Source organism: Ailuropoda melanoleuca, chromosome 10 (assembly GCF_002007445.2).
Source record: "Ailuropoda melanoleuca isolate Jingjing chromosome 10, ASM200744v2, whole genome shotgun sequence".
NCBI classification, from domain to species: Eukaryota; Metazoa; Chordata; class Mammalia; order Carnivora; family Ursidae; genus Ailuropoda; species Ailuropoda melanoleuca.
Genome location: NC_048227.1, coordinates 91,260,836 through 91,284,713, shown reverse-complemented (window position 1 = coordinate 91,284,713; position 23,878 = coordinate 91,260,836). Strand labels below are relative to the sequence as shown.

Below are 23,878 nucleotides of genomic sequence, written 5' to 3'. Positions count from 1 at the left end.
TACCCGGAGTCCATGGCCGTGTTTCAGTCCTGTAGGATGTACTCCAAACCCAACAGCACACCTCTTCTTGGAGGGAGAAGGGGTCAACTTTTCTTGATATTGTGTGATTAAATTTATATGTAGTATATTTTTCATATTATTTTATTATATATACATTATTTATGTTAGATAAAAGTGATAATAAAACACATTTCAGAACGAGTTGGAGACATTTTCGCTTGAGGACAGGCCACTTTGGCCCCAGTCCTCCATTCCCACTCAAGTTTACCTTTCCTCCCTGTTTCCTGCCCCCTCCTTTCTGTCCCAAAGTACACTCTTTCACAGTGATGTGAACTTTAATAGAAAGGTGTGAAGACTGATGGCCAAAAGTGTGAAGAAATGAGGGGCAGGAGAGCTGACACAGAAGTGGTCCTTCCCCACACCAGTCTGGGGCTCTGCGCAAAAAATAGACTCTATGCCATGACTGCAGGAATACACTACCCAAGGCTGGAGTGAAGAATCATGATTACGTTCCATTTTTGCGACTTAAAAAATTACCTTGTTAGCATATAAATAAACAGTTCAACCTCCGAATGTAATTAGATTTTCATTTCACAGGTCTTTACCCAGGTGTGGGGAGAAGTTTGTGCTCCGTTAGAGATCACAACATGTGGAATGAAAAGCACGAGGATTGGAGTCCTGATTCACTCTACACTGTTCCAGCTTCCTGTCCTCAAGTGAGGCATTTATCAATCACTTAAATTTTGAGGCAGAGATGGCAGTATCTATCAAAGATAGATGCGCTTTGTCTAGTTCATAGAGGCTCCAGTGAGATAATAGATGCAAAACCACTCTACAAATTAATATTAATATAATAAATATTAATAAAAATTAATAATAATAAATATTAATTAATATAATATCATTAATATGATTAATAATAGATGTTATTCTAAATAAGTTTTAGTGTTATGTCACACATGTTATTATTTATTAAATGAGTGCTTGCTTTCTAAATATTGGCTCAAAAATGGAATCTCTTTTTACTATAGTAAAAGAGCCCTTTGAATTTTGGAATTTTCCTCTTCCCTGTGAAAATCCTTCAAGGACATGTTTTAGCCATAAACAGTTTTTAATTTAAAAATTTTAAGCTGGTTTAGCAATTTTGAGAAAAGAACCCTTACTGGTGTTTCTGAGGATGCATCCTTCCAGAATATCTTTCATTCCTGCCTGAGTTTTGAATAAGTAGAGAATAAAAAGTGAGATTTTTACTACTGATGGAGGTATAATTGGAGAATGTAACACCACGTGAGAGGCAAACGGGCCATGGTCACAGAACTTGAGAGTGGGCTGACCCCCGCGGTCCCTCTCACTACCGTAGGTAGTGCTTCCAACTCAGGGACGAGCAAGGGCCTCAGGATCCCCTACGGGCAGCCCAATTTATGGTTTCAACCACGTAGGACACTTAGTCCCTTAGCAACAGAGAGTCCAGGAACTGTTCAGAGGAAATCCTTCCTCAGCGAGGCCAGCACAGACAGACATTTCTCTGTAAACCTTCCATGAAGGATTTACATTCATTTTAGCAAACAAATATGAATTCCCATTATACAAAAGTGAACCACATCAGTGTGGCTTGTGCATCACTGAAAACTCCCCTCCTCTAAAATTTTAGAATCCAAATATTTAAAATGTGTTATAAAAGGTCAAAAGAAAATATATCATGTAGCCTATGATGGGTAAAACAAAAAGGATCTGTGTTTGGTAACACTGCAATTTTATTTTTAGTGTTTGTAGACACAGAGAAGTCTACAAAAGTACACCTGCTATGGGGATTTTTTTTTTTTTTTGGTCCACTTGTATCTTTAAGATAATTACTGAGTGATGAGGTCCTTGAGCAGATTATCTACTCTGATAGGCAAAATGAAGACCTATGAATCCAAAATACTAGCTTTTCTATGCTATACCCTATGCATCACATGTGTTTGTTAGTATCTTTTCCAGAATTTTTATTTCCAAGTACCTATTTTTCTTACAAATGAGAATAATACTTACTGATTTCCTTTCGCACACTCTGCTCCTCCTTCCCAGCTGGGGACGTTCCTCCATTTTCGCTGCTCCCCGATTTGGAGAGATCCTTCAAGCCCTTGCCCATTTGCCACTTCTTCCACAGCATACTCCCCGCTGGTATGGTATCTTTGCTCTCGGAACTCACGGAACTCTTTGTGTCGGACTCTTTTGTGGAGCTTGAGGACGTTTCAACTACAACGTGACATGTGTGTTACCCAAGACAAACTTGCATTCTCTAAAATCGTATGCAGAAAGTAACGAGGGCTTGTGGGAGCCAGGTTTGGAGCGGACTGGAAAGCTTCGCCACCTCCAACCACAGCACTAGCAAAAACAATCATTGGTAGCCTCAGAAAACATTGCGGATGACCCAGAAACACAAGTGTGTCCAGCGGCATCTCAGGGTATGAACACATCACACAGAAATAGAGGCTTTTGGGAGGTGAGACACTGCAAATGGAAATGGGATGTCTGAACCTTTGGGGCCACTGCTAGGGTGGGCCCTGGAGGAAATACAACCTGTCTTGTGTGGGAAATGTATGTGAATGGGGTTCTCCTCTCTGGAGAGGGAACCCTGTGTCTAGGCACTTGTCTAAAATTATCTTAAAATAGACCTGAAAAGAGCTCTTGCTTCTGAAGTTGCAAAGCTGGAAAGTTTTTCCTTAACGCTGTAATTCTACTCCCACTTTTCTAGATCTTTATGCCTAGGGGGGAAAAACTGTGTATAAACCTACCACAACTTCCACATTATGCAGACATTTCCTCCCATATTTATCAATTGCAGATAATTTAATTAATGCTATATTCTGCTTTGAATAAAAGGTGATATAGGTTAGTGCTTTAAAGCATGGAGAAATAAAATGAAATAAATACATTTTAGAATATTATTAAAATTGATGTACCCCTAGAGCAAAATGGATCAAGAAAAAAGAAATTACAATCTATTCCAGGAAGTTTAACTTAGATAAAATAGACAAATTTCTTACAAAACACACCTTGCCAATCCCGAGACAAGAAGAGTTAGAACGGCTTAACAGTGCGGGATAGAAAGTACGTACCCTATGAGTCCGAATAGACGAAGTTCAAGAACAGGAAAATGAAAACAGGGTCATAGAGGTCAGACTCAAAGTTACCTTGAGGGACAAAATGACTGAGGGGAGGGGGATGAGGAAGACTTTGGGGATGTTTAAGTGTTTTATACCTTGATCCAAATGGTGGCTCCTGAGTGTATACATATGTAAAAATTTGTCAAGCTGTACAATGAATATTTGTGTCTTTATTGCATGAATGTCATAGGACAAGGTCAGCCTCCTTTGAGCCTTGTTCTCCACTAGGCCTTGTCCTTGGCTTGCGAATCCCACTTTTAGCAAAAAATCCTGCTAGACTAATTTATCAAGAATCCCACCCTCCGTGCTTTGATATCCAATCCAGCTCCTCTCTTCCTCTACCCTCAATACCTAACCAAGTTTTCTGGATAACTTTCCACCCAGTCCCTGCCTAGTCACTATAAAACCCCGCTTGTCCCTGCTGTATTCAAAGTTGAATTCAAACTCTCTCCTACTGCAACAGACTTGACTCCTATTGCAATAGTCTTGAATAGTCTTCCTTGCCATTTTTAACAAGCGTCCAATGCAACATTCTTCTTTTGCATTGCATAACTTCATACATTTTTAAAAACAATAATAAAACCTAACAAAATAATAAAATTCAAAAAAATAAAATGATAGAATCATAATAAAACCTATTCACCTTTGTATTCTTAATGTGGCATTAGACTTTAACACTTAGAAAAGTGAGTACTTTGGGAGCTAGAAATATTTCAAATTCCAATCCTATCACTTTTTAGATGCATGATTTAGGAAGAGTTTGGTGACTCTCTGACCACCGGTCTCTTTATCTGTCAAGTCGGAAGAGCAGTGTCTACCTCATAGTTGCTGTGGGTTAAAAGGAGATAATAAACAAAAAGTGCTGTGAAGAATACCCATCCCAGGAAACAAAATCAGGGTGATATTTGTTGTTTATACTCTTTTTTTTTTTTAAAGATTTTATTTATTTATTTGACAGAGATAGAGATAACCAGCGAGAGGGGGAACACAAGAAGGGGGAGTGGGGGAGGAAGAAGCAGGCTCATAGCAGAGGAGCCTGATGTGGGGCTCGATCCCATAACGCCGGGATCACGCCCTGAGCCGAAGGCAGACGCTTAACCGCTGTGCCACCCAGGTGCCCCAGTTGTTTATACTCTTTATATGAAAAGTTAAGGGGCATTATCTTTATAACAATCATTGAATTATATTCCTGAGGATGTAAACGTGGAAAAGCATGGTTGGGGATGTCAACACCTTCGGCCTTCCCCGGGCATCCCAGTGAAGTGATAGATGGAGGCAGTCAAGGGTTAGTAAGAGGCGCTCTGGGTTGTGGAAAGCTGTCTGCAAGCTGGCCCTGTCTCTGGGTATCTTGTGAATTTAGCAAATTGTAGAGCAAATTTTTCTGGGCCCTTGTCCTTATTGGGAAGTTGGAAATCATATTATAGATTATAGATTATAGTGGATTCATGTGAGTATTCAATGAAATAATTAGTGTTTTCAGTTGTAGGCCCATGACAATCACTCAATAAAAGCAGTTAGCTTTATCTTACTGTTATTGTTTATAGTTATTCTGACTAGAAAGGTGCCAGATTAACAGTCGTGGGCCGGCCTTCAAGTTCACACACCGTTACCTTTGAACTAGAGTGCATTCTTATTTCTGGTTTCATCTTTTCTTAAGGGAGAAAACCATATCTACTTGGGGAAAAAGCAAACATCTGCCTGACTAAATAAATAAATAAACAAATAAAGTTCAGAACCTATTTCCCTATCCTATAAGATGCTCTGTGTTTTCGGTGCAAGGCACAGCTCCATGCTCTGAGGAGCTGTGCCAGGGCTCACTGACCTTCCTCCTGCGCTTTGGTTTGGCCGTCAGACACAGGCGTGCTGTCCGCATCTGGTACTTTCTTAATGAACTGGCTGAGGTAACGCAGGCGAGCCTGGGAAGCCTAAAGAACAAACACTATCAACGAACAGTCCAGGCAACAACATTTAAGGAATCCATGAGATAAACAGGAAAGCATAAATGAATACGGCAGCTTGAACTAGGCCAGCTCTTATTAGCCAATATCCTCAAATTCTGAGCCATCCACAATTCTGACAGTATTTCTGAGAACCAACGAAGAAGCAGTCCTAAAATGAATACACGAGGCAGGCAGCCTTAGATTCATTTGCTCCTGGGCCTTTTTCATCTGGCTTAATAACCCTGAGTGGGGACATGAAGAACATATGAGTAATAACAGCTCGCCGTAGTGATGATTCTTACAGAAAATACAGTAGGGAGGGAGACGTGAAGAATGCGCATCCCACAAGGGGCAGGACAGCCTTTTATCCACTCAAGGCTGTTCAAAGTCCATGAAAACACATATTAAATATGTTTATGCTTTCTTACTTGGGAATGTGAGGACAGGCATGGATACAGCCCACACTACGTGAAAGGATGAGGGAACCCATAATTTGGGCCAATAAGTGGTACCATTATGTGCTTTGTTTTTGAGAGTCATCTGGTATCAGTCATCTGCACAACATCTCACAATGTGCTCAAATGTGGTCTAAACGTGTAGCTAGTGAGTGTCTAACAAAATTCCAGATACCGTTGCTAAAGGAAGGACCATGCATTTTCACCAACATGGCTCTTGCTTCAGACCAATGCCTAGGAATGGAAGTTAAAAAACAACTTTTCAAACTCAGGTGACCTTGATAGCTCTTCCTGGCTCAGTCATCTCCCAGGCTTGCTTCATGGCTCGGATTTCATCTGCTCGTTCGGTATCTTTTTTCACTTCAAAAAATTCTGCTTCATTGTGTTCAGTGACCAACCTCAAAATCCAGTAGGGTTTATTTGGGTCTTCTTGTTGAGGGTGAACAGTGGATATCTGATAAATAAAATAAAAACCTTTGGGTCAGGCGTTTTCCTCCATTCAAAAGGGTCTGGATTTTAGCCCATGATCCATAATTTCATTATTAAGTATTTACCCAGGAGAAATGAAAACACATGTTCACAAAAACACTTGGACAAAAAATTCATTACAGTCTCATATTTGTAAGAGCCAAAAAAAGGGAAACAATATAAATGTTTATCAATTGATGAATAGATAAACAAGTTATCATCTGTCCACATCATTGAACACTATTTAACAATACAAAGTAATAAAGTACTGATGTATACCACAATCCAGATGGATCTTACAGGTAGATGTCTTACTGAGATAAAAAAGCTGAGCACAAAAGAACACATCTTGCATGATTTATTTGTATGAAATTCCAGAACAGACAAAACAGCTGTCTGGGGTGAGGTGTGAAGATGACAGAATCCATTGCAAAGAGGTTTGAGGGAATCTCCAAGCTTATGGAAATGATCTACACTTTATACCTTGAGAGAGATGTGGATTACAGAGCGAATGCACTAGTCAAAATTCATTGAATTGTACAATTAAGATTACTGCATTTCACTACAGGCAGATTTTATCTAAAACTATAAACAAAAAAGAAAGAAGAGAAAGAAAGAAAGAAAGAAAGAAAGAAAGAAAGAAAGAAAGAAAGAAAGAAAGAAAGAAAGAAAGAAAAAATTCTAAATTACATTTGGGGTTGCACTCTACCTCTTTATAAAAATTAGGGTAGGAATAGTTGATCATGTCCAGGTGTGGATATACTGGATATATACTCATTATGAAAGTTAACATTTTGATATCTTCTAGGATTATTTTCATTTTTATGAGCCATAGGCTGAGAGCAGATTGACTTAGGACTTGAAATATCTAGATAAGTGAGGCTCATTGGTGACCATCTGGTAGGGAGAGAGGCTTGAATCTAATGTGGTTACTAGCACTTTACATATGATTGAAACAATGTCAATTATCCATGTTAAATAATGCAGATGGGGAAGCAGAGATCTGTAGAGCCACTGAATAATGTTCTTGCAGGCAGTTTGGTGTCATGTTACCGAAGAGATCTTCTTGCTTTCTACAGTAGTCCGCTAATATTCAGATGAGAATTTAAATTTCACAAGTAGAAATTCTTTTATTTCTTCCTTTTACAACACAGTACAAAAGGTTTTATCATCTTTTATATTGCTTGATAAATGAGTTTATCAGAAATGTCTCTGGGATCAGAAAAGGGAATATGATGAAGGATTTGAGGTGGGGGGAACCTGTAAGAATTTATGGATTGAGTTAAGCTTATTTGTTTTAAATGTCAATAATTTATTTTGTTGATAAGAATATTTTCTCATTGCATTCAAATACTTGATTTCTTAACACTAAATGATAAACTGGAGCTATATCTAGAAAAGTTAACATATAGCATTATCTTAAAGTTTCAAGGGGAACAAAGTGGTTGATTGAAACCACTTCACCTATGTTTTCTAACCAAATAACGTTAAAATAACCTAATTTTAAATAGAAAACTGTATCTGGTCCTTTCAAATGTAATAATCCCTTAGTAGAGAAACTTTTTTTTTGTATCCATTTAGATATTACAGTAAAAGGCAGCATTTGGATTGTAAAATATAGCTAATGAAAACATAAGTAATGTAAATTTAAGAAGAAATTAGCTTTTCCACATGAAATAAAATTGATGATCAAATAAATTCAACATGATTATGGTGATTAAAGTAAAAATAAAGTATAATATCCCAGTTGTCAGTTTCTTTTTTGGCACATGTATTAACACTTTTTCAAACATGAGACAATATAACACTAATGTCTACTAACCAACTGGCACAATATTAAGATTCCTAAAGCTTAGTTATTCATATCTTAAAAACCCAATTCCCATATGAATTCTGTAACCTAGCCTACACTTTGTGCTGTGCAAACTGATGCAAGCACCATCTTTTCCAGGATTCCCCAGAATTCAGGAGTATTTCAAAGTTAACTCAGGCTGAATCCCACGATGCCTTATTAAATGGTGAATCGTCTGAACAAGCTTCTCGTTTTTGATAATATATCCTCACATCCATCACAGTTTCGAAAAGAGTGGAAGGCCATCATACATGTCCGTTTTTAGTTTTATCCAATCACTAATTTTCTGCAAAATTCCTTTTCCTTGACTTGGTATTTTTGCAAGCATTTTCATTTTCTTCTTCATTTCTTTTTATGTACGTCAACCTTTCCAACTGCAGCTTTTCATTTTGACTTCCATCTAGAGGTATGTTGCCACACATTATGGGACTGAATTTATAGGAAGGGTCAGGAAGTAATAAATCGTCAAGTACGATATGGACTTCTGTATCTGTGGCACTGTCTGTAACATTAGACCATTTGGTTTTTGAGCTTATGTCTATCACAGTGTCTCTCACGTGTCTCTCGTAACGTCCAGTGCCTGGGGATACTATGCACTCTAGCAGGACATCTGGCAAAAGATATTTACGCTCATGCAGCGTTAATGCTGAGGAGTTATTCAGAAGCCAACCGCCTTGATGAAGATCATTTCCCAAATGGAAGCTCTACAGTGTAGCCTGGGGTAGCAGGTGAGGCTCAAACGGCCTGACACATTTTACACTGACAGCTTCCCAAATAGGGAGAGTCGACTCCAGGGAAATGACCGTAGTTTCTGAACACAAAAGCTTTGGCATTCTCCCCCTGCTGTCATGGTACTGACTGTCGCTATCTCAGGACAGGTGGGACTTCTTGCTCTTTAATCATTAGTTCATAACCCAATCTAACTTTAAGTGTACTTCCCCACGTTTGACTCACAAAATGCCCGGCTCCCTCTCATTTTTACTGCTTTAACAATGACATTTTGTGAAAACACGGGTGATACTAATTTTTGATACAATTCCCCACATTCATGCAGGGCCCTATGAAACAACCCCAGCATGAAAACTCATTTAGCACGTGCTTACAGCTCAAAGGCAGTCAAGGAGCTGAGGAACTGACTTCTAAGTAAGTTCAACTAATTTTCAGAGTAACTGAAGAGCCACCACACCCCCTTACTCCTCTGCCAACAATTGTGAGAATGTGGATACCTCTGCCTTTCATTGGCTTCATGTAGCCAACTAAGGCCTGAAGAGCGCCCTTCTTGTATCAGTTGTAATAAATATAAATTAATTCTTTCCGTGGAAGCCACTTCTTTTCCCTGGAGACATTCCCGCAGATGAAGAGTCAGTTCTTCAATCCTGTTAATGCAAAGCTTTGGGTCTGTTGTTCGTAATGTTTGAACTAAAGCCCAGGTTCTGTCTGTCATTAATACTCACCCTTGTATTCTTTTCTTGCTAAAGAGAGAAATTCTTTTTCTCCTCTGCTTTCTTGTCTTTGCCATAACCCGCTCAGCTTTAATCACCTGCTTTTGTTCTTCCGACTCCATCATACTTTGATCTGGGGATAAGCCCACCGGTATAACTGGCTATCAGGCTTGAACACCTTCAATGGGATAAGGAAATAAGTTAAGCAGTACTTTGTTTAGTTGAAACTGGAACAATCTCAGCTGTCCCAGTGGGGCTTGCAGGCTTGTCCACAGTGCATAAAGAAAATGTGAGCATAGCTTCTTGTCAGTCAGGATGCCAGGGTCTGGAGAACTGGATTTTTCTTCTTCAACATGTTTATCTTCAATTTCTGATTTATCCTGGGAATGTTTATGCCTATGAGGCATTTTCCCCTCACATTTGAAGTATGAATTAATATGATTTGATAAAAACTGGAATGACTCAGGATGCCTGGATATCTCAGTAGGTTACACATCTGCCTTCGGCTTCACCTTGGTCCATTTACCTCTTATTTTCCTTGTATGAAAACCTCTTTGTAGACTGATATAACTTATCCTCCAGTAATGCAGCTGCTTCTCTGCTTCCCACAAAACTTCTTGCATCACAGACGTAGGCTGCAACTGTTCCTGCAGCCTTGGCAACTTGCCTCTTCCCAGCACTGACATTGATTACGGTCAGCCTGCACCGCTGAGTCCCAACACAACGGGGAGAGCCCCAGCCAAAGGGCCACCCCCACCCCCCATCAGTTCCATTACACCCCTAGCAGAGGTCAGGTTAAGCTTTTTATTTCACAATGTTTCCAAGGGTGGACTCCAACTGGGAAATTAAACTTTGGTGGGGCTCCTGGGTGGCTCAGTCGGTTAAGCATCCAACTCTTGGTCTCAGCTCAGGCTGTGATCTCAGGGTCCTGAGATCCAACCCAGCATCAGGCTCTGCACTCAGCATGAAGTCTGCTCAGGACTCTCTCTCCCTCTGTCCCTTGTCCCCACACACATGTGCACACACACGCACTCTCTCGCTAATGTAAATAAATAAAACCTTTTAAAAAAATTCAATCTTGGCAATGCAAGTGGACTTTTTTTCCACTACTGAAGTGTAGGACATGATCAGTATCTCTTCTCCTAATTTGTTAATTCCCCTTTATTGTCCTATACTACTGGTACCAACATCCTATTCTGTTGATTCAGTCGCAAGCCTGAGAGTGTCCTTTATTTCTTCTTGTTCCTTACCACCCACTTGGGATTAATAACAACGTACACTGTTTGTTTCCTTGATAGTTCTTTTTTGTCTTCTTCTTCCTATCTTACCTGTACCTGGTACACCTTGCCCTCTTTTGCCTGGACTACTGCACTACTTTCTTGAATCATTCTCCCCACTCCTAGTCTTTTCCCCTTTAAATGTATACCTTCAAAAGCTACCAGGGTATCTGAAATATAAATCTGATCACATCAATACATTTTTCTAACCTCCCATCCCCCATCTCACCCCCAGCCCAACTTAGCCTAAAGAGTGATCACAAATGCTGGGAAGATTTTTTCCTCATAGGTATTTTGAGTTCAGTGTTTTTAAATAACATGAATTTGAGTATCTTTAGGCCTATGCTTGCACTCCTCAACTCTGCCCCCACGTCCTCTTCCTTACCCCTAATCGTTGTAATTACCTAACTGGCCCTGAAGGAATTTGGAGTCATGACCTCTGGGCTGTAGATAGAGTCCCAGCCTCCTATTGAGGCTTAAAGGCCCTCTTCCTCCTGATTCTTTCTCACCCCTCCAGCCCCATCTCTCATACTTTAATGCTAGAAAAAAAAAACAACACAAAAAGCCACAAATAAAACAAACAAAACCCAGAAAAACAGAACACAGAGATTGTTTTCTTTTTCACCTTCGAATGTCTCTGCTCACTGACTCAGGTCAGAATCTGGCTCCTCCAGGAGAAAGAGATTAGAAGTAAGTGCCTCTTCTTCCCACCACTTCACATGTAATATCTAACATTGAAACTCTGTTTACTTTCGGCCTCCTCCGTGTGACTGCAAGTTCTTTGAAGATAGAGACTGTATTACTATTAATATGAGAATCCCAAAGCCCCAAAACCGTGTCTTACAGACACTTATGTCTTAAAAGTTTGATTAATGATTTTTGATACTAAACTAGGAAAAGAAGTTTGCAGAAGGTGTCCAAAGAATGTCCTTAAGTTTATCTAGATGGTTGCTAGAATCAAGGAGATGGAATTTTTCAGTTTTGTCCTTGGAAGAGAGAGACAAGGGGAGACTCAATGAACATACATTTATTAAATGACTCCAATAAGAAAGAGTACCACACCGACCTGAGGCTCAAAGCGAGGGGCTTGTTTTTCTTTGGCTGTCTTGTCTTTCTCTGAAGACTTGTCTTTGCCTTTTCTTGTTGTTTTGGAAGTTCCTGAAGATTTTTGCCCCTCACTAATAGTATGAGAATCTGGGCTTCCCAAGGTAACTAATTCCTCACGTTTCTCTCCGTGAGCTAGAGAGACAGAAAAATGGAAACCGGTGAATCATAACAATAAAATCATGTCATGCAGGAGAAGGAGAGCAAGTCAGGAAAAAAGTTCTTAGTTTAAGATGTTTGGATTTCTTTTCTTTTTTAAAAAAATATTTTATAAAGATCTGTGTGACTCTCTTTTACAAAATTGAGAGCTAATTCACATACCACACACCACTGAAGTGTAGGGATCAGTAGGTTTTGACATATTTGTAAGGTTATGCAAAAATTATCACTATCTAATTTGTTTCCAGTCTGGATACTTTCAGTACATTTTCTTGCCTAATTTCTTTGGCCAGGATCTCCACTACAGTACTGAATTTGTTTATCTTTGCTATAATATGTATTATTCTCCTCTCTCTGCTTGTTCGAAGGAGGATGTGAAGGGTTTTTTGCCTTATGTTCTAGTCATTCTTTCTAACAACTACATATTTAAGTGGCAGAGGAACAGATAACATTTGTTGAATCCCTACTATGTTTCTTTCTTTTTTTTAATTTTCAAAGCACCCCAACAGGGCAGATTCAAGAATTTGCTTACATTCCCCCAACTGTTGGGAGTTGAATTAGGATTCAAACATGAGTTCCAAGGATATGTCAGCCCCTTTCGAAAACTGGAGTCTGTAAGTCATCCTATTAGCAAAGTAAAATAGTAATTGTCAAGAATCCAGTTCTTATCGATGGCTTAATGCCAGTTATCAGCTACTTTTGAGTTAGGGCAGATCATCCTGAATGACTGCAAACGGACTGTAAGGACCACAACTTTACAAGGGAGCAACTTGTCTTTCTGCCAACAATCCCAGTTGCTGAGTAGTGTTGTCCTAGGGAAAATTCTTTGGTCATATAATCAAATGACTTGGAGGTGAATCTTGGATCAGCCACTGAGTAGGTTCACTTTGGCAGGTTTATTACATTCTTTTGAATTTGTTTTCTTCTCTGTATAATGGAGATGTTAATACCATGCCCATGGGACTTACGAATAAACTATGTGGGGCATTTAAAATAGGATTGTACCTGGTATCATACACTCTGGGTTTTTAAGATATTGACAGTTGTCAGCTGGAATTGAATCTCAAACTGCTCCAATACGTATTTCTGGGGCTTTCTTTTTCTTACTACCCATAGGCCTTAGACTTTAAATCATATAAGCAGGTGTATTTGATTCCCTTCAAATTAACATATTCCAATATTCAAGTTTACATATGTGAGCACATAGTACAGTGTCAGGCATACAGCAGGGGCACACCATCCTCTTCCTTTACACTATGATATATAAAGTAAAATAATTTCCCTATCGTTTAATGGCATACAGTATAGTAACATTCTTTCCCATGAACTGCAAGTTCTCTATAGGCCAGAATATCATTATATGCCTCATTTTGATCCCTAACTTCAGCTAGTATAATTCTGAACTCATAGTGTGTATTCACGATCAGATTGTTCAACTTCAGTATGTGCAATTTTATAGGGAACCTGGATGTGTGGAGAGCGTATGTATCAATAAGCACCATATATCAATAAGGTGTAAGATATCCTACTAATTCAAAACCTGTGACAAACGTGACCTCACATGGTATATTCATGTAATTAGAAGAGCTCTAGAGTACATGACCTCTGAAATAAACTAATATGCCCCTTGAAGAAAATAAATGCTCAGGTAGTATCTGTTGATGAAATGAACTTGAAAAGACCTTTAGCATCATGACTTCAGTTTTCCTCTTACACTGCCTTACATTTATCCAGAATACAGTAGACAGAAATCTTCAGTGGATAATAAGACATAAAAATTACAGAAAACATATTTTTTATGATTAAAATTCAAGGTTTAGATTTATGTATCCAGGGACTAAATCCGGCTGAGATTTGAACATCAACATAATTTCTAAACTAGGATACTTGCTCAGGATAAGGTATACATTTACCAAGTGTGGCAGCACTTGGTAAATGTAAACAGGAAAATCTTTAGATGATAGATAGATAGATGATAGATAAATAGATAGATAGATAGGTAGATGATAGATAGATAGATGATAGATAGATAGATATAGATAGATAGATATAGATAGATAGATAGATAGATAAGATAGATAGATAGATGATATAGATAGATAGATAGATAGATAGATAGATAGATAGATAGATGATAGATAGATAGATATAGATAGATAGCTAATCTCATCATGTGTGGTTTCTTCAAAGACCTTGAATTGGAAACACCATGCATACATTGTGCCTAAGAAAGAACAATATATTATTAATTAGAGTTAAGAAAATAGTGTTATAGTCCTGCTAATAAAATTGGGTGGGACTTGAAAACAAAGACTTTTGAGAATGATAAACAAAGTTCATATGTAACTTTGCAAATAGACTAGAACCTGAAAAGTGTAGGCAAGTAACATAAAAATATAACATATTGGCAAAAAGACTTTAAAATAGCACACAACTAATTATATATGAAGGTTGATGATATCACCAAGTGTTACCTGCTCCAGATCCCCCAATTTCTATATCCTTAAGAAAACATCACCTGTCTCAGCAAGCAATTTTTACTAGAGCTTAGGTATTAAAATATACTAAAGGTGGCACTGTTGTCTCATGTTAACCAGAAGACAAGCTTCTTAAAAATTTATAACAGAAATATTCTGAGTTGAACATAGTTTTATTTCAGACCTTAGTTTTTTTATCATGGGTTATAAAGATGTGAATTTTTAGAGAAAATTATAAATTTTATTTCTCATTGACATTAAATGTTGAATTTAAATAAGTAAATGTGGTGATATTTCCATTGAATTCAGGATGTACATAAAATTTTAAATTAGGATACCAATATACTAATGAAAAAAACCACTTGATTAATTTCTTCTTGATCTAAAGTATTTATAATTGAAAAAGTAAGCTAAATTAATCAGTGAAGACATTAGGGGGCACCTGGGTGGCTCATTCAGTGAAGCATCTGCCTTCAGCTTGGGTCATGATCCCAGGGTCCTGGGATTGAGCCCTCTGCCTACCCCCCCACCCGGCTTGTGCTCTCTCTCTTGCTCACTTTCCCTCTCTCAAATAAATAAATAAACTTTAAAAAAATTGAAGATTTTAGTAACAATTTTTCCAGAATACATCATACCTGGGAGCCGCTGCCTTCAGCTCAGGTCATCATCCCAGGAATCTGGGATCCAGCCTCACATCCCACATCGGGCCCCCTGCTCAGCAGGGAGTGCGCTTCTCCCTCTGCGTCTCCACCACCACCACACCCCCCACCCCCAGATTATGCTCTCTCTATTGCTCAGTCTATCTCTCAAATAAATAAAGAAATAAAATCTTTTAAAAAAATTAAATAAAGTACATCATACCCTTAAAATTGAAGTTTGTAGGTCTTGAGTTATGAATATAATTGACACATGTAAGTTGACATATCGATATGTTTTCATTTAAACAAAATGGCTGCCTAAAAATCCACATTTATAAACATGACACTGATTATTGTGAATTCAAAAGCTGCTTAGCTTTCATAAGATTGGCCAAAATAGGCTTTCAAATAGAAAAAAATTTCCTAGTTCATTTTAAATACAATTCAATTCTGAATTTATTTGCTGGCTGCTTTCAGCAGCAATGTATGATACAATGCAACATGTAATTTAATTTTAGTAGCTGCTCATTCACACATAAAATTGTCAAATGTGATGTCAAAAAAAGAAGATGCAATTATTCCGAGAGACTTCTAGTTGGTTACATATAATGGGAATACCATTTTCGTGAGGGCTACCAGGTTCTAGGAACTTCACATATACTATCTTGAAACTCCACAACAACCTTAAAGAGAGGAGTTACCATTCTAATTTCTCAGGTGATCAATAGCCCAGTTTCAGATAGCCTAAGGCATTTCTGCTGTTATGCTGTATTTCTCCATTTGATAGTAACTTCCTTTTCTTTTCCTTCTTTTTATATTTTTATTTTTTTATTGAGGTATAACTGACATAAAACACTATTAGTTTCAGGTAGACAACTTAATAATTTGATATTTGTACATGTTGCAAAATGATCGCCAACGTGAGTCTAATAAATGTTAACTTAAAAAAACTTATATTATTAATTTTGTACCATTACCCAACTCTATACTTTACATTATACTATTTCATGAATTATACTACTGTGATTATTTCAGATATTAATTTTTTAGTTTCCTCTGGAATTTTAACATTTATCCATTAATATACCTCAATGTATTAAATATGATGGTTTGTCATATTGGTTTGTTTAGTGGAACTCCATCAGCTTTGGACAACTTAAAGTTGATGAACTTAAAAGATCTCCAGGAAAAGCATGGTGAGGCACTTCATGCAAACTTGTATGTTCAGTAAAGAAATATAAACAGTTCCCTAAATAGAGACATTACTGAAGATACAATAAAGATCTGAAATTGGTACTCCCATGTATTATTATTTCCATCCAAAAACCCTTGCTAGGTAGTTAACTCCCATTCAAAATCCTAGCTGGGCCAGTTCCTAACTGTGTGACCATGGGCAAGCTCCAGGAACAGTGTGTGCCTCCGTGTTCTCAGACATAAAATAAGAATAGTTCCAGCAACCACCTCACGGGCTTATTGTGAGGATTCCTGGGGTCAGTATACATTAAGCTTCCCAAAGCCCTGACATAAATGTTAGCAGCTGTCACCACCACAACCGTCAGGGCTATGTCAATGCTACTAGTTAGAAAGTCTCTAAAGGACAAAATGGTACAGTGGGAAGGTTCTGAGCTTTGAAATAAGTCAGATGTAGGTGAAAATCTTTACTCTGGGGGCGCCTGGGTGGGTCAGTCATTGGGCGTCTGCCTTGGGCTCAGGTCATGATCTTGGCGTTCTGGGATCAAGCCCGCATCAGGCTCCCTGCTCAGCAGGAGGCCTGCTTCTCACTCTCCCAATCCCACTGCTTGCGTTCCCTCTCTCGCTGCCTCTCTCTCTGTCAAATAAATAAATAAAATCTTAAAAAAAAAAAAAGAAATCTTTACTCTGCTTCTTCCAGCTGTGTAAATGTAGGCAAATTATTGACAGCATCTAAGCTTCATTTTCTCATGTGTAAAATCAGGATGGTAATAACTACCTTTCAGATTTTTTCATGAGAATTGAGGATAATATATGAAAAGTACACAGTGCAACAAGAGGCCCATAAAGCAACTAAAAAAAAATCATAATCATAATAACCAAATTTTTAGATCTCTCCAGTGTTTTCTTTTTGCTTACAAAATGCAATTACATTCTTTTCGGTTTGTTTTGTTTTGTTTTGATTAAAATAGTAAGTGCTCATTTAAAAATTCTGACTTACACAGTTTCAGTTATAAATTAAATCTTGTCTTTAGATACTAAAAAAATGTAAATGAGCCATAACCACTTCAACATGTTGGTATATACTCATTTTTTTCCTGCGTGTACCCCTTTTGCTCTCCGACCCACTCATATATTTTTGAAGAGTGGTGGCAATCTAGGGTCACCTATGACTAACAGTAGATGAAGTGCTCATATTAACAATAAAGAATTTCTGTGAGCTAAGCACAAGAAAGCATTTCTGAACCTTTCTTCCCCCCCATTCCTGACCCAGGTCGAGAAGGGGAATGGCCTCGAATAGTGAGACATGTGCACAGGGCTTTCCTGGTCACTCCGTTTTGTGCATTCCTCTGACGGGAATTAGCTTCTCTCCAGCCACACCTTACACCTGGTGGGTGGCCCTGCAGGTCAGGTGTGTCCAAAATAGGCTCCTGCCTACCTTCTGAGACACAATCTTCTCGACACTTTCACTTCCAAAGCTGCTGTTCACTTCCCCTGCTTGGTATTCTTCGGGACTTCATCATACAAACCATTCAAGCGCACACCACCCCCCGCCCCCCGCCAGTGTGTCTCCACTTCAAAGTGTCATTTCTTCTTTTTCTAAAGATTCCCATTTTACGTCAAGTTTACATAATTCACTCAATTTATGTATTATGGGAACAAATTTCTAATTATTGAAGAAAATATACCCAGAAATTTTAAAAACCGGCATTTGACTAGACTTGAGGGTATTTGAAGGTATTTTGCACCTTTTGAGATGTTAGAAGTTCACCTTGAAGAGTTGGAAAGAAAGCCCCTCATTCACTATTCTAACAGCATTGTTCAATGTGGTGCTACGGTTCCTGAACAGCTTGCATGTTTTCACAAAGATTTCCTTTATCGGTGTGCATTCTTCTATCTTGCTGGATCATTATTCAGAAACAGGTGTTCCCCATGAACAAGATCCCAAACTGAATTTTGAAAGATTGTTTCTGTTATTTCCTTTCCATGATTAAGCTGGGATTATTTATTCCCTGTCGTGTGGATCTGAGTTCACACTGATCATTGCTATAAACAACAGTAGCATGACTATTTTGAGCTTGTCAAGACAGGTGCAACAGAATATTCTAATATAGAAATCAGAAGTATGAAGAGCTACAGACAAATCATGAAAGAGCCCACATAGGAAAAAAAAAAAAAAAGAAAACAAAAAACCCTAGGATTTGATTCTCACTCTCTGATCTATTAAAATCCCTGATACCCAGAACGGTAATGTAAAATCTAATAGTACTATACACTTTCCATGAAAAACAAAAAAAGAAATAATATCTTCGCTGAACACACATCATATACACGTGTCCACACAAAACAGTGCTGTTTCTCTATTATCTTGATTTATTTTTATAATTATGAATATTTTATTTGACTAGATCTTTAGCATAAAATATTTAATCCAATTCATATTAAACACATACTATCTACTTCTTTATAGGAGGGGGACACAAAATCATCCAGTAATTTGCACCATCCATTATTTCAAGCAGATTTCCATTGATTTATATCGGAAAAAATACCTAGATTTTTTTTTTTAGCACAGTATAAACTATGAGATTTTGATTTGGACTACAGAGAAAGTGGAGATAATGACTGATTTAAAGGAGTTTTCAGCTTCCATATGCCATTTATTCATATCATAATTGTGTTCTTTTCTGGTAGATGAGAAATCTAGATTGAGGTCGTATCTGCTCTATATTTCAGATATTCTCAGTGGAGCAGGGCAGTGGGGGTACTGCCTCTTGGAGGAGAGGTACAGGCAGAATGAAGAGATGTTTCAGCAAAATTCACATTCTATGAATTTACCCAGGGAATGCATGAAAGGGTACCTGCCTCTGGGGATTTTAAGTACATCATGAGTAGCAGTAGCAAAGCTCCTGATTCAAGAAACAAATTTTGGGCACCAGAGCAATTGCTCTGGAAACACACAACACATACAAATAGCCAAGAGGTGGCCACAGTGTAGCTCTGGCGCCCCCACTTTCTCTAAATGTGTCCATGCTAGATGCTGATAAAGGTCACAACACTTTCTTGCCAACCCCAAAACAGCCCAGAATCTTCTCAAGCCCTCAGGCCAAGATGCCATTAGAACTTAGACGCTCCTGCTGTTCCTGGCATAGCAAGCTCACGCATTTGTTCAATAAGCATTTACTAACAGCTTCTATCTGGTTCTAGAGATGCAATGCTGAGGCTGAGGCAGAGTCCCTTTCCCAGCGACAGAGGGGCAATGGGGAGGCAGACAAGTTCAAAATCCCCGTGGAGTGCCATGTGTTCCATGGATGCACGCTCAATACATTGGAAAGGAAATGGGGACTCTTGGGGTCATTAATTTTATAACTTTTCTTTGGATTTTATGTCTCACCCTGTAATCTGTCCCCTCTTATAAAGATTTAGTTCAGTAATAACAGCTTTCTCTTAACTTTGGTGATAAACAAACTTCTATCAAGCCTTTAAATGAACAGGTTCATGCAGTTAGTATAAGCAAGCAAATGTGTGAACAGTGTTTTTGACAATTAGTGAATAAGGGCAATAATAATAAGAGTAGCTTAGATGTATCCTTTCTTTCCCATATTCGACAAATAACATGGAGTGATTACTGGGTGCACTGTCTGCACTATGGATAACACAAGATTGAATAGGCAAGAATTCATGGAACTCCCTACCCTCAACGGTATTGTGTTCTCATAGGAAATACTGTTGACCCTTGAACAACATGGGTCTGAACTGCATGGGTCCACTTTGCAAGTATCTTTTTCTAATGCATCAAACTTCCTCCTCAGGAATTTTGAGAGTAGCTTATATTTGAAAAAAATAAACCTGAATCTTCTTTCACTTGGAGATTCTCCTTCTCTTGAATATTTTAAGAACCACTATCTCAACAACTGAGACAAGTACAATTTTATAACAGAAAAGACTTCTGTACATTTCTTAGATAATCATCAAGTAATTTTTGCTAACTGGACAAAACATGTTTAAACTAAGGCTAAACAATCATATATTTTTGGTTCTTACAAACCAAGTAGTAAAGATTTTGAAACATAATCAATTAATAAAACAGAAAATGCCATGGGATATGAAATGCAAATTGTAAGCAATACTGTTCCAATAATTACATGATTAATTTACTATTAAATATTTATATAAAATATAAGGTATATGACTAATATTTAGGGGGACATACCTTTGCTATCATTTTTCTCCAATTCTTTTAGTGCTTGAACAAATGCCTGCTGACTTTCAGTGAGGGGCCAACTGTTATACAATACCAAACATTGTATGATGTACTTGTTGACCTGTGAAATAAAATGCAATGTTCAAGCATAAATAATAAAAATAAACATAGTATATGACTAATAAGCAAATAATAAATACATAATTTTTCTGGATGACACAATCATAATTTGGTCAAATACTATCAGGTGTTCTCCAAAATTTTATAAGATCACAGTCTATAAAATTCATCCTCACGTCCCCACCAACACCTGCCATTATATAGTCTAGTATGAATAATTTTTGCATCCATGTTTAAAAATGAAACTTACTTATTTTACGTTTGTTACTCCTCAGTTTTGGAGTCAGGATTACATTAATCTCTTAAAAAGAATTGGGAACTTTGTGCTGGTTTTCTGTTTTCTAGGACAATTTACTCCTTGAAAATCTGTTAGATCTATTCTGTGAAGCCAGGTGGGCCTATGACTTTTGGAAAGGTAAAACTTTGATTAGCATTTCAGCATTATTATTCTTTATTATTATTATTATTATTATTATTATTATTTCACATTTTCTATCTTTTATTGAAGTAGCTTTGCCTGTCCTCCCTCACCCCAAGCATTTGTTATATCTTTCTCTCTTAAGTCTTAAATTCACTAGCATAGAGTTGTGTTTAATAGTTTAATTTTTTTAAAAAACCTGTTGCTTGCATTTATACCTCCACCCTATTTTTTTGTTGTTGTTCTGTATTTGGTTTATTTATATTTTCTTTTTTTTCCCCTTCTTCACTGGTGTTACAAGAAGCATGTCCACTTACTGATCTTAAAAAAGCTCAAGGTTCATTAATCTTGCTAAATTTTGCTCCCCATTTTATTAATTTTTACCCTCGCTTTTATTAAAACTTTTTCTTCTTTTTTCTTTGAGTTATTCTTTTGCTCTTTTTCTAACTTTTTGTTTTAATAGCTTAGCTCATTTGTTTTTAATCATTCATGCTTCCTAATGAATTAACTTGAAAGTCAACATTCCACTGAATGCTACTTTAGAGTGGTTACAAATTTTGATTTGTATTTTTTAGTTGTTTAGTTCTTCATATTCATGATTTCCTTTTATGATGTTCTTTGTAACTAAAGAACTATTTAGCATATTTTATTTTGCTTCCACATTTATGGGATTTTAGCTGTTTTACTAATTTCTGTACTATTTCATTATGTTCAGATAACATCTATATAATATACTGTGGCTTTTATTGAGGCTTCCTATGTGTGCTATGAAAAGGTATATTCTCAATTTATTAGGTGAAGTGTTCTACACAAATATCTAAAGAATTAAACTTATCCTTAAGTTTTTCAAATCCTAGAGATCATGTGTATTTTTTTTAGCTTGATCTATTCATTTCTGAGAGTCGTATATTAAAGTCTTCAACTATTAACTAAGTTTATTTTTCTTTGTAGTTCTAAAGAGGTTTTGCTTTTTATTCATTGAGTCTGGACAGTTAAGTTATGCTATATGTTAGTTATGGTCATATTTACTTGTTATATTCTTCCTTTTATTTTTACACAATATCCTTCATGAATTCTGTGCACTGTGATGTGTTAATATCATCACAGTTCTCTCAGTCCAACTTTAAACTTTCTGTGCCATTTTGTTTAAACGTGTCACTTGTAGGCTACTTATAGTTGGATCTTACTTTTTAATCTAACTTTACTTTTTTTTTCTTTTAATTGATTAGTAATTCATTTATGTTTATTGCCATTAGTCATATTAGGATTTATTTCTGAACTTTCATTTATATTTCTTTTTATTTATTTATTTGTTTTGTTTCTGGTGGATACATGTTTTCTTCTGTTGCTTGAAATTACATGAATTGTCCCTTATTTTACATATACCTATATATTTTTAACTTAAGGAATGTGCAAATTAGTTTTTATTAATATGTGACCTTTCTCACAATTATAGAGCCTCATAACTCATGTAACATAAGATATTTACATCTACGGTATAGGGTTAGTATACACATTAAACTTGCCATATACTTTAACACCTGCGCACAGAGAAACTATTAAATAATGTTCAGTCCCTTGATTCTGTTCTACACTGGTGGCATTGCAGATAGAAAGTGTCATATACGTTGACAAAGCTGAGGGAAAGAATCATCGTTATTTTTGTTAGATTTTTAGGAGTAATACCACTCGTTGAAGGGTTCTCTTAAACATAAATATACCCGCTGTGGAGTGCTAGCATTTTCTTCTATGGTAGGCATGCTGACAGTTTCCTCCTCCAGAATGGGCTGTCCAGTGTCTACGATCGCACCTGCCGGTCTACCCTTATAGGATTTCTGACTTCCCTGGGTAGATTTCTTCTTGATGTACAATTCTTGGTCCTTCTTGGTTGCAGCATGTGTTAAAAGAATTTGTTTGCTAGCTGAAAAGGAGAAATTTATTACACTTAAGTTAAATTGTGTGAAATGCATAGTTATGACTGACTGTGTTCTTTCGGCATATCCTTTTATAAGACACACAGAGGAACGGGTCAATTTGTTTTGTTTTAATGAGATAAAAAAGCAATATCGCTAGCTTCTGGGTGATATTCTTGTCTTAAAGAAACTTATGTAATAGCCTGTGACTTGCATAGAGCAATGCATATTCTGAGCAACCACTGATTGCTACAAGAATGTACAACAATTCAACAATTTTTCATTCATTTTGTGTCGCTTGAATGACACTAAACTAATACCATATATTCTGACTTCTTCAGTGTTTAATACACCGTGTGTGTATGTTATTATACTTATGTAAGACTTTCATTTTATTTTTAATTTCTCTATTCATGTTTTTGTAATTAAAATATAATAAAACTACCATTTGGAGGGATAAAAAATAGAAATGTGCCCAATGTTATTAATTGATCAACATACATGGAGAGAACCTAAGTGAATGACTCAGAGAAATTCCAGTTTTAGGCATAACAAAATAATGGGCACTGGATCTACTCAAAGCCATGAAAAAAATAAAATTAGAGAAAATGTATAAAGCAACTGTTTTCAGCCATTAAACAATGCACAGCCCAGAGCTGTCATCCTCGAAAGAAAGGAAACATACAGGAAGATCTGTCCACTTCTGCCGATTTTTGCCTATGAGCACCTTCTCGATTGCGGCACAGGGAAGCAGAGTCCAAACAGTGAACAGCAGTGTTGTCAGGTTCAAGAAGCAAGACTAGGAGGGGAGGTTAAGATGGCGGAGGAGTAGGGGACACCTTTTTCAGCCGGTCCCCTGAGTTGAGCTGGATAGGTACCAGACCAGCAGGAATATCCACGGAATCAGCCTGAGACGCAGGAAGATACATCTGGATCTCTACAAATGAACATCTCCAGCGCTGAGTATCGAGGTACGAAGCGGGGAGCCATGAAACCGCGCACAGATATCGGAAGCTAAACAGAAGGGGGAGGGAGCCGCCGTGTCAGGGCGCCGGGAAGCGGTAGCCACCT

The 23,878-nt window shown here is 37.4% G+C and overlaps 1 protein-coding gene and 1 pseudogene across 1 annotated transcript in view; both read right to left on the bottom strand.

The window, feature by feature from the left end:
• ADGB (androglobin) overlaps positions 1 to 23,878 on the bottom strand; it is a 162,908-nt gene that overhangs the window by 8,852 nt on the left and 130,178 nt on the right. The window contains exons 28-33 of the mRNA XM_034669608.1: positions 22,616 to 22,815; positions 20,366 to 20,477; positions 11,650 to 11,822; positions 5,822 to 5,998; positions 4,972 to 5,074; positions 2,032 to 2,238 (exon numbers count right to left, since the gene is read on the bottom strand). Coding sequence (XP_034525499.1) covers positions 2,032 to 2,238; positions 4,972 to 5,074; positions 5,822 to 5,998; positions 11,650 to 11,822; positions 20,366 to 20,477; positions 22,616 to 22,815 — 972 coding nt within the window. The remainder of the gene's footprint in view (positions 1 to 2,031; positions 2,239 to 4,971; positions 5,075 to 5,821; positions 5,999 to 11,649; positions 11,823 to 20,365; positions 20,478 to 22,615; positions 22,816 to 23,878) is intronic.
• LOC105234719 lies at positions 8,082 to 10,694 on the bottom strand (annotated as a pseudogene).